The following is a 12,529-nucleotide window of genomic DNA, read 5'->3' on the forward strand; positions in this document are numbered from 1 at the left end:
AACAGGGGTCCATTTGGCAGAAAGGGGGTACTCCACTAAGAAAATGTGCTCCTGCAGGAGAGCAGTGTGTTTTCCAAAGTGGGAGGTGCATATGCTCTGATGTGGGGTGACCCTATCCTAAATCTGGAATATTTAGATATCAGGGTCAGGAAAAAAAAATATTATTTGGGACATTTTTTATCAGGCAGAAAAACAAACTGGTGATAGACAAAATATTATTTGAGTGACACAGCTATACTAACTTTTGAAAAAATATTATTATCAATATTGTTCCACAAGTATATTCCATAAGCTTATTGCCCCTCATAAGAGGAGATCATCATGATGATCTCAAGACAATCCTCCCTTAAGGTGAGACTGTCATGGTGGTTTCAAAACCACCAGGGCCAATCTTATAACGTCTATATCTATATCTACACATTAATATGTATATGTGTATATATAAATATAGATTTGGCATTTGAGAAGATAAATGATAATGCATCATTAACTTTTGTTGCGTCAAGACCAGAGCAGAACAAAAGGCAATACTAAATTCAAACCATCTGAGAGAATGTGGCAAGAGTAGAAAGAAATCTGGCTTTGGTATCAGAATACTTTAGTTTGAATACCTGCTCCACTACTGAGTCTCTGTGTGACCTTAGACAGACCCATTTTGCCTCTTAGGTACATTTTGCCTCTCTAAGCCTATTCCTCAGATTTGGAAGTTTAAATGAGATTATTTTGAAGGTCTTTCTCATCTTTGATCTATTACCCCTACAATATTCACTGCAAGAAAGTCTTTCTTTGTCTCAGATAGTCAGCATAATATAAAGGAACACTTCCAAAAGTACTTTGGAATCATAGGACCTGGTTTAAAATCCCAGGGTCAGCTTCTTATTGGCCACTTGGCCTCAGCCAAGATATTTTAATTCTGTGAATGTACTTCACAGTGTTTTTGTGAGGATCAATTGGGAAAACATATAAATCTGCCAACCATAAAGTGCTACATGAGTGTTGTTATTGTTTAGAAAGCATGCTAATTTGCTTAGAGAGAACTAGGTGTCAGTGTGAGAACCCCAGAGAATGTAAAAGGAATAATTTTCATTAAGATTAATCATTTTATTTTTTCCTCCTAAATCAGTTCTGGTCCCTTTTGATCTTAATAATAATGATCCTTAAACTCTCCTTCCCATCTTGTACATTTTTATTTATAGGAGAAATGGCGAAGTGCATTTCTCTGAGAATCCTTTTTCTGCCTACTACTTACTTTCTCTGGTGATGACAATAAACTCACTATGCATCTTGGTTTTTTTTTTGTATTATTTTGTTTTCATTTTGACACTATGAGATGGTAACTGTGACCATCTCAATACCTCTTTGAAATATTGGAGGAAACCTTTTCAAACCAAAGGACCAGATCCACTTACTGAATGTTGGTTTGGGGGCTCAAGGGCATTATGTTTATTTAAAGAAAGAATCATGTAGCAATAGAATCTGATATGTCTCCTACTTAAGATGCTAGACACCTATTCTAGAATATTCTACTTTCAAAAATTGAAGGATTTGATGATATTAAAAAAAAAAACTTTGAAACTCCTAGATACAAATGATCAATTCAGTTCAACATTTTTCTGTCTGTACATGCCACAATGCCTACAGAGATTCACAGTGCTAAAATCTTAGCTTTACAACTTACTTAAAAGGCTATCTACTCCTACCTGTATCTGAGTAGTAACTCCTTTTGAAATATTCCTGACAGATGGTCATCTAACCTCTACTTAAATACCACTAAGGAGTGAGAACTTAATGGAGTACTTCCCAAAACAGTCCATTCTACTTTGGAATAGTTCTAAATGTTAGGAAGCTTTTTCTTCTTGAAAAGCTTAAATCTACCTCCCTACAATCTATTCTTTCATCTTTATTCTTCCCTCTGGCCCTAAGTAGCATAAGTCTAGTGCTTCTTCTATGTGTAAAACCCTCAAATACATGAGCTATCATATCCACTGAAAAATAATTTGTCTTCTACAGACTCAACCCAATTTCATCCAATCCATCCTTTTAAGGCATGGTTTACAGTCATTCTAAATCTGTTTTTGCCATATCCATTCTACTTTTGTCACTGTTCTTCCAAAATTTGATTTCCATAATTAAACACAGTATTCCATGTTCTGACCGAGGCAGGGAATAGCAAGACATTAACCCACTTCTGTAACTCTATTAATTTAGTTTCAGATCATATTAGCTTTTTTTTTTGGTCACACATTGGACTAATATTTTCAGTCTACTAAAATGCCCATTTTTAATGCCAACTGTTGAGTATTAATGCATCCCCAATACTGTGGAATTAAGTCTGATATCTGTTTTTGTATTGATACTCTCATATATTGTGATAAAGCTCAATTTTTTATCTACAAATTTGAGATGTATACTATCTTTATTAAAGATATTTATTATTTTATCTTTATTAAAGTTGTTGATAAAAATGTAAAAATGTAAAAGAAAGCCAAAGACAACTGAAGGCTGGGAGCATTTCACCAAGTATTTCCCTCTAACTTGATGTGTATATGTTTATTTCCAGAGAAGATTGAGAGGAAAAACGGTAAGAAATCAAATCTTATTATCATTCTCTTGCCATGTAACTAACTTGAGGTGGCAAGTGGGAAAAATGTTTACCAAACTCACACTGTTTTGGATTACAGATCTAGATATGCCATGTTAAAAATTAAATAATGGGTATTAAATGAAAAGAACCATAAATTTTGGAATGATTGTTAGTAACTGATATATTGAAGCCCTTTCCTAGGCTTTCTAAAAATAAATTGTCTCCTCCAAACTTCCACCATTGTCAAAAGTATGGCTCTAAAATCTGATTGTTTCTGACACACAGTAGGCACATAATAAATGTTTATTGATTGATCTACCTAGACGGACAATGATGCTATATGAAAACATTCTGTAACCTTCTTCTTCTCAAGGCAGATTATGGATGTCAAACATGGCATCATAAGCATCATATATCAAGAAATCTAAAAGAAAACTGTTCAAATCTTAGAACCAGAGGGCAAAGTGGAAATAGTAAACTTCAAAATGAAAAATGCCAGGAGCTTCATAGCTAAAATCTAGGGCTTTCGGGGCAAGCAAAATATTGCAAGTAGATAGAAAGAAGGAATTAAAGTACTGAGAAGCTATAATCAGAATCATCAATGATTTAGAATCCAACATTATTAAGGAATTGCTTTAGGTACTCTAACCTCTGTTCCCTCTTAGTTTAGATTCAATATTGAGATAAAATGAGGCACTTGTAAGTCATTGAACAACAGAAGGTTTACTTTGTCCAAACAAAAGGACATACAGTAAAGGTACAGTGGCACATAGATTTTTTGGCTTTGGCCTCCCTCATCTCCATCTCTACCTTGTTCGTTCCTCACTTTAACTCTTCTTGCTCCCTTCTCCCCTTTCCCTCCTATTTCCCTGTTTAATCAGTATGCAAAAAAAAACCCAGAACACTAAGGATAACTGAGATGGCAAAGGATGGGAATCTTTTAATAATAATATGAGGGGTATATGAACAAATTATTGTATATTTTTTGGACAGTACCAATGTAAAAAATTGTTTTGACTTTCCATACATGTTTATTTTTCTTTTGTTTTCCCAGGGGGCAGAGAAGTGTTTGGGGTGGAAAGATGAGAAGGTTGGCTAAAACTAAATATTATTTTAACAATTAAAAGACATTATGAGCAAATCTTTAAATCTTAACCATAAAGTGTGTATATTTTTAAGCTATCTATTGAGAAGTTATTATGAAACTCAAATGTGCATAAGAGTTTTGCGACTATAAAGTACAACTGTAAATATATAGTGATGAAAACATTTATTTCTTACTAATGAATATTTTGATGTTTTGGTCATTAAATGTCCCTGTCCTCAACTTTCCTTATGGTACACTTAATCCAAATACAATGTAAATTCTTTGAGAAACAGTATTAGATTGTATATTGATAACTCCAGAGCCTAGTAGGATAACTTCAACAGAGAAAATGTTTAGTAAATATTTGTTTAATTCAGATGAATTGAAATTCATATAAAGTGTTTTTTGGCATGATTTTTATGATCTTTAGTAAGTCATTTACCTTAAGACCAAACTTCATACCATCTCTTTCCTTTAAAGAAAGTGGGAGGTTTAATATCTGAATAGGAACCTGGTACCCTAAACTTCTTTAAAGGATATTGTATTTGCATGCACTTCCCACACCCTCCTTTTATCCAAATTTTAAAAGAGTACTCATCAGATAGGAAACAGAACATAGTGGAAAGGCCAGTAGGGCTGGACTATGAATAGAGTTAAATTAAAATTATGTCTCTTACAATCACTAGTTATATGACCCTGGACACCAAGTAACCCTTTCCTGGCTCAGTTTCATCTTTCATAAAATGGACATAACAATATCTATACTTGTTTCATAGGCTGATTGTAAGGGGAAAGTGAGAAAGAATGCAAAACATTTTGTAAATTTGTAATAGAACGGATATCTAGGTGGGCCTTTAAAGCAGCTAGGTGGCACATTGGATAGAACGCCCATCCTAGACTTTAAGTCACATAACCTTGTTTTCCTCAGTTTCCCCATCTGTTAAATGAGGATCAGAATAGCAACTACCTCCCAGGGTTGTTGTAAGGATCAAATTATAAAGATCTTATTAGCATAGTATCTAAAGCACTATATAAATATTAGCAATTATTATGTATCTTGCTTCATAATAACCCTGTGAATTAGGTACTACAAATGTCACTATCCAAAAAAAATTTTAAACCTTTACCTTCCATCTTAGATTCAATATTATATATTGATACCAAGGCAGAAGAGCAGTCAGGACTAAATTGGAATTAAGTGATTTGCAGTCACACAGCTAGGAAGTGTATGAGGTAGGATTTGAACCCAGGACTTGATTCTCAATTCTCTGAGCCCCCTAGATGCTCCATATTTTCCAAATTTGGATGAGACCAAAAAAAGGTTGAGTAACCTACCCAGAATAGCAAAACTCTGGAGGTAGAGGAGACCTTAGAAGCCACACGATCTAACCCTCTGCACCAATCTTATTTTATGGATAAGGGAAGTGAGATCCGGGGAGGTTTTGACTGGCCCACAATCACACAGAAATCATCAGATTTGGGATTTGAACCCATACCCCCATGATTACAGAGCCAATGTTCTTTCCTTTGTTCCACTCTACTCCAAATCCAAAACTCCATTCATTCCACTATACTATCTCTACTAACACCAGATAAATGTTAGCTATTATGTCATATAAATGTTATGTCTTTGGTTAGTTTTTTGGGTTCCTTGCAAGACCAATACTAATATGATGCTGCAAAATTCCTACTATTATAAAATAATATTACAAAAGGAATACCATACAAAATATATTAGTATAGTGAATTTTTAAAAATAATTGTGAAAAAAACTTTCATATGTTATTTTATTTGATCTACACAACAACCCCAGGAAGTAAGAAGAGTGGGTATTTAAGTTTTTTAATTCAGAGGAGTGGCAAAGTGGTCTTCAGAGACCTTGTGCTTTGCTCAAGGTCACACAGTAAAAAAATAAGTCACAGAACTGGAACTTTTTTTACTACAATATGCTGCCAAAATATTCAAGTGATAGTAGGAAGGCATTTTTCTCTTCTTCGTAAAGAACATTATTTAAACACATTTCACTCATACTGCAATCATTGCATTGTTTTGTTATTGAAGCACTCTGTTGATTCTAAAATCCCTTTAAATCTATAAGGCACCTGTATGGCTCAGGTCCAAGAAGTCTTATAGAAGCTTTTACATTTTATATTCCTACTCACCTAGAAATTTCCATAGAACAGGAATATTGGTTTGAATGAAATTTTCAAAGAGCATAGAAATTATCCTCCTTCATGCAAAGGTTAAAATTTTTGTTTGTTTTTGTTTTCAAAGTAGAAATAAATGTTCTTGACCACTTTCAGGGTTTTCTGTTGAAAAGATCAATACCATAGCATAGCATTACTGCATTTGTTTCTCCGTATACTGATTTTATGTAAAGAGTCTTCTGAATCACCGCCTTAGAAGGGAGGAGGCAAGCAGCATGGGGTATGTTGTGAAAAGATTGTTTCCCAGCCTGCAGTGCAAGAATGAGGGCTTAAAAAGTTATCAGAACTTCCCAGCAAATTCATTATAAAGGAACTTAATGTGAGCTCTGCTGGGCATAAAAATAGGCTGAGAATTTGTCTGAAGGAAAGTGACTCCCCCATAAGCCCTAATTAAGTACTTTGATGTCAGAAAGCATGCCAGGGGAGGGAAGCAAGTTAAAGGAAATCAAATGAAACCAATTTGAAGGACCAAAATTCAAATAGAGAATGACTTAAAAAACCCCAACAACAACACGTTTTCTAGCTTTTTTCTTTTTCTGTTCTGTTCTTTCTTTTTTCTCTTCTTTTTCAAGAAGAAGGAAGCGTGGATTCAGAAACAATGTGTTGTAAATTCTTCAGCCAATTATCTCAGTGACTTGCTACTACTGTTTATAATGCACAGAATGTCACAGGCTGTTTTGCAGCCGTCCCAAGTTGGTTTGTTAATAACAGGAAGCTAGCACTTCCTAGTACAGTGGATCAGCTACACGTGAAAATAAATGCAAAAAACCTGGAGGGGAATAGCAGCAGACTGAGATTAGCCTTTATTTAATTTAACATTTGGGGGTCCAACACACAAATGAGCATTTTAGTAGGCTTCATGGTGGAAGTTGCTGTCATTTGTAAAATATTCTGGCCAATTAGCTAATAGTGCGCTTGGATTTCTCCTGTTTTGATACAGTAATACTAAGTACATTGTGAAGCCCAATTATACAAATCATCCCCATATGCCATGCCAGTCTTTCTTTATGAACTGTGTTTATAAATCCTGTGTGAGGAAATGTGTACTTCAGCAATTTAGACCATGTGTAAAAACATAGCCAATGGGATTGTCAAGAAAACAAGTTCCAGCCGAAGAAATCCTAACGGGTTCCACTGGACTAACATATATGCACTAGCTTTGGACAGTGTGAGTTTTCCATTTGGGTACATGTGTCCCTTTATGCTGTTAAACATACTTAGATACTTTTGTTTCTTTTTTTTCTGTTAGTTAATTCCTCTTTCCTTTCAGGATACGACCTTGGAGTTTTGGAGAAAATTTGGGATTGGTCTTCTCTCCGGCATAACAGCTTCAATCACTAACATACCTTTTGATGTTGCCAAAAGTAGGATTCAAGGGCCACAACCAGTTCCTGGAGAGATCAAGTATAGAACCTGTTTTAAAACAATAGCAACGATCTATCAGGAAGAAGGGTAACATTCCTATATTAATAAAGGCAGAAGTCTATGCTTTTGCCCAACTATTGTAAAAACTCTTTTATTTCCATTTTTATTAGGGCTATAAAGCCCTTTGCTTTGTGCATACATCTGAGGAGCTCCATGCAACATCTGAGAAACTTACTGTTAAGTGAGAGAATTCTCTGATGTTTGCAAAGGATTCTGACACCATCAAAGTTTATGTTCTGCCACAACAGTGTGCTTCATTCATCTCCATACATGCCGGAGAGGCCCAAGACGAACCTTTTACTTGTCACTTCACATCCTGAATTTAAGCTTTTTTAAAAAAGCTAAGGCCAGAAAATTTAAATTTCTGACAGAAAACCAAACTAAAATAGAACCGTTACCATATACTTCTATGGGAGTGAATATGAGAAATAGGGGGCCATCAGGTCTTTCCTTTCCTCTGACTCACTAATTTTTATGTCTCTCTCAAGCAAAGAAGTAACATTTATACTTTGTCCTATGCTTTATTCTGCTCATAAGTGAGGGTTGATTTGGAGCTTTAAAATTCAATTATAGAAGTCATTTTGCCCATGTAACACAGCTGCCTTGAAAATAAGGCTTTCCCTGAAAGGAAAAATCATCTTGCTGATGAAAGGCATGTTTCTGATTGGACAGGATCAGGAAAGCTTTGGTAATGGAGCAATGATTAACTCTTTCTCTTCATTCAATTGACTGTATAGGCTACTTAGGCAGGTACTGTCTGGTTTGAGATATGTGTAATTTCAAATGATTACTTTTAAGTGCAAGACTAGAGGAAATCCTATTTTGTTTTAATAATAAAAATGCTTCTCAACCCTTCTGATTGTAGGTTTTTTGCTTTGTACAAAGGCTTGCTTCCCAAGATCATGAGACTTGGACCAGGTAATGATGTCTCCATTATTTATATCCTTCTTTCTTTGTTTTCCTGATGTCTTAAAATAATTTTTCATATATATCAGCAACACAATGAAAATTCCCATATGCTGAAACACAGTGGAAATAAAAAAGGAGACTTAGAGAATTTAAAGGTGTTAGTAAGTCTTTAAGATACTTATCTGTATCTTTTGTATGTAAAAGTAATATAATATTAATGAAATCCTGAAAGAAGCCAAAATACTAGGTTAAGTAAATGCCCAAAACAAAAACAAACAAACAAACAAATAAAAAAAAAAAACAAGCTATTAGGAGCTTGGACTGCCTTAGCATGATTTGGAAAGACCATGACTTTTTATTAAAGGGAAAATATTCAGGAAGAGAACAAGCATTGCAGAATATCTTTCTGCTCCCAGTTTATTCTTGGGTCCTGCTTTGTCTCCATTTTCAGAGAACAACCATTAAATATATTAGGATGAAGACAGGAAACAAAACAAAGGGGGAAATATCAAGTTGCCTCAGAGAAGGTTTCCTTCTCTTTATAAGGCTTCTTAAGTCAGACAATGGCTTGTCACCCTAACTTCAGAATAAAGATAAACCCCCAAAAGACGACAATCTTGTTTCCTACAACCAGCCTTAATAATAATAATAAAAACAAATAATAATTCACATGTATATAGCATCTTAGGTTAAATATTCTATCTGCATGTTCTCAATTGAGCCATATATGAACATAACTTTTCCTTACCTGTCTTAAGATAAGAACACTTATGTGAAAATTCTTGATTTTCTTTAGCTAAGGACATGTACACACACACACACACAAATGTTAGTAATATTTCACAGGGAAATACAAATAGACAATAATATTACTCCTCTAGATTTGACCCTAGGCAAATAGCTCTGGACAAAATGTAAAATATGTGAATAGGTGAAAAAGTATGCACTAGACCACACATATTTGTTACACAGCCCACACTCATTTATTCAACCACCCTGGTAATAAAATTAATTGCTCCAATACTCTCTTCAATTCCTAACTTATCTTCTTCCTATTACATTCATCACTACTAAAAGAGAGGTAACTTTATGAATCTGATTTTCTACCACTTCCAAACCTTAACTAGAAGCCAGTAATCAATAGTCATGATGTATTTTCATACATTCAGGAAGATCTTTCTCAGCTGCCTTTCCCACTGCCCCCCCCCCAATCTCTACTTAAACCTCTTCTACAGACAAGTTTTGGAACATGGATTGGGGCCAAGATATGGTCCAAGTACTTGCCTTACTTTTGCTGCTGCATACACTTACACAGAATGTGGATTTTTAAAAATACTGCTTTGCAAGGATATGACATTTTTCCCTTACCACTCAGTAAAAATTAAGTCCTAGTGTTAGAACAAATCACAGTCCCCTCTGGTGGGAAAGGGCCTAAAGATAGTGGTGACCAGGGAGAGTTTAGCTAAAGTAGTAATTGAGTGGAACCTTAATTCAAAACTCTTAAATGATCTTACCCCAAGCTTTCTTGCAAATGTTTGGTTGACTTGTGAATTTTTTTCCCAAGAGGTATTCTCAATTGCTATAGTGTTAAAATCAATTACAGAGATTGTTTTCATCTTACTATTCATCCTAAATAAGGTTTTAATGACAGAATATCTATTATAAATGCCTGACCTCTTTTGTTCCAGTTGTGCAAGCCTAACTCATTTCAAAGAAAATTAAGATAGGAGGCATAGAAGATTAAATTTTGCAAATAATACAGATAATTACTGTGACCATACTACTCCAGGAAGAAAGAGAGAGGAAGGACATGGGATTTACATGATTATGTCTAGACTATAATTCTTTAAGAATCACTAAACTAGAAGGGCCTTTGGCTGTACCTAGAAAACCACCTTATCATATAGATGAGGCAAATTAGGTCCAGAAAAGTTAAATGATTTAGTAAGTGGAAAAAAAAAAACAGGACTCAAATTAGGGCCTTTCTATCTAATTTCATGGCCAGTGTTATTTCTAATACTACTCTGTTCAAGCATCCTCACTTAACATTATTGGTGCTGTGTAGGCAAGAGATGCATTTCTTCTCCCAAAAGAAAGTGTTTTGTAGTGGATGGTGTGATCTCTTAGCATCATCTCTGAGCAATCTACTACTGTATATTCTTGGCTTCCATTGTTAATATATAAGAAAAAGAAATTAAATATTTCTAACCTCCTGAATTGTGATTACTTCAGTTTGTTGCTGCAGCTGAGGAGAATCTAGTAGAAAAAATTATTCATAGGCTAAAAATAAAAATCATCTCATGTATATGGTTACACAAGCATATGTTGCCCTTAGTTTTAAATTTTGTGGCCATGTAGATAGAAAAACTCAGATCAGAATCTAGTTCTCTTTTCCTGTAAAATGTGTAATTCATCTTCCTGTCCCCTCTCCATAGTATTATCTAAATTCTGCACAAATGTGTGTAAGTTTCTAATAGTGTTCATACATATCTACATGAGTGTGAGTAAAGGCAGTACCTAGAATTGCACATTTACTACAATAATCACAGAGAGAATGTATATCCTTCAAAATTCTCAAACAGTTGCCATGTCTGAGAATGGTTCTACAGGATGGTCAATCACCAACCCCCAGTTGTCCATGACTAATTCAGTGGTCATAAAATAAAATGTAAAGCAATATTCTTCTAAACATCAATTGTTTTTGCGTTATAGTTTTAGATAGTATTTATGACATTCATTACAATTTGAAGTGATATTCTATTTGATATCATTGTCCTGAATACTACTAAGAATTATGGACTGAGAAAAATATAAATCTTTGCTTCCAATGGAAAGTGCTAAAGATTTCTGTTTGTATTCAGGCCATGTCTTAACATGATAAAATGTGTTTATTTACCTTTTTAAAATTAAGAGTGGTTGGAAAAGGCTTGTTAAAAGTCATGAAAGTTGATATGGTATTGATTTTCACTAGACTTCTGTGATAACATATATAATATATAAGAATCTAACATGCATTTGATATATGCATGTATACATATATACATATGTGTGTATAAACACACACTGATAATTACTTATAGCTTCTTTATTACATTGAACAGAGTTGAAGGACACAGGAAGACAGGAAAGAAAATATTTCAAATCCAACAAGAATGGTAATAATTATATTTTTTTCTTTTCTAGGTGGTGCAATAATGCTTTTGGTTTATGAATATGCATATTCTTGGCTTCAGGAAAACTGGTGATTCAAGTATTGCCTAAGAAATATTTTCCCCCTTGAAATAATGGACATCTCCTCTATAATACTGATTAGAGCAGAATCCAATAATAGTATTGACAGATAAACTCTAAAGAACAAAGCTGCTTTCCTCAAGAACAAACATATTTATAAATTATTTAAATATGTCCCTGGATATATTTTAAACTATAATTGTGATCATGTCATTTGGACCATGGAGAGAAAAGTAACCCAGAGTAAATATATAATCTAAATGGGGGAATACTTATATAGAAACCACATGAATTTCATAAGAATGACAAATGAATTCTGTAACATTTTGGTGCCATAATTCATATTTCATCTTCATAATGTCAATAATTATTTAATTATACAAATCAAAGAAAAATATGTACCAAAAATAAGTAATTTTTTGCCATATTTAACAGTGCCAAAAGATGAAAAAGGTTTATTTAATTGTTTAAATTTTCCTTAAGTAATTATATTCTTATCTTAGTATTTAAAATGTTAAAGATACTATGAAAGTATTTCAAGCACATGAAAATGGAAATTTGTTCTTTATAAATTTTTTAATAGTGATACGAAAATTATTTTTAAATGTTTTCATTATTCCATTGAATAACACTTTCACTATTTCAAATACTTCATCTGAATGGATATAATGCCATAAAAATAAATTTGTAGTGATATATAAAGGTTTTCATTATTCATTGTATTTATTATGGCATCATATATGACACACACATATATGTATATGTAAATTTTACTAGTTATCATATTGTTTTTAAATTATCATTTGAATTGTACCAAGTTTACAAATTATTATGTCAGAGATTCTTGACTGAGAAATGCTAAATTTCAATACAATAAACTCTTCTTTTCTGAATTTGAATTTGAATTTTTTTTGCTAATTTTTATACTAAATTACAAATGAGAGTCACTATTTATTTCCATGTTTTTGCATCATTCATTTTATGAGATTATTAGGAAGAATGTTTTAAATGATTACTCAGGTGTGAAGTCTGTGACACATCATGAAGGTGAAAATATTTAAAATAAGGAGGAATTCTTAGGATTTC

General features: G+C 33.5%; 1 protein-coding gene across 1 annotated transcript in view; it reads left to right on the top strand.

The window, feature by feature from the left end:
* The window catches only part of SLC25A21 (solute carrier family 25 member 21), a 989,784-nt gene extending 977,520 nt beyond the window's left edge, over positions 1–12,264 (top strand). Inside the window, exons 8-10 of the mRNA XM_056811006.1 lie at positions 7,149–7,330; positions 8,169–8,221; positions 11,396–12,264. Coding sequence (XP_056666984.1) covers positions 7,149–7,330; positions 8,169–8,221; positions 11,396–11,457 — 297 coding nt within the window. The 3' untranslated portion in view covers positions 11,458–12,264. The remainder of the gene's footprint in view (positions 1–7,148; positions 7,331–8,168; positions 8,222–11,395) is intronic.
* Positions 12,265–12,529: the final 265 nt, after the last annotated feature.

Source organism: Monodelphis domestica, chromosome 1 (genome assembly GCF_027887165.1).
Source record: "Monodelphis domestica isolate mMonDom1 chromosome 1, mMonDom1.pri, whole genome shotgun sequence".
NCBI lineage: Eukaryota > Metazoa > Chordata > Mammalia > Didelphimorphia > Didelphidae > Monodelphis > Monodelphis domestica.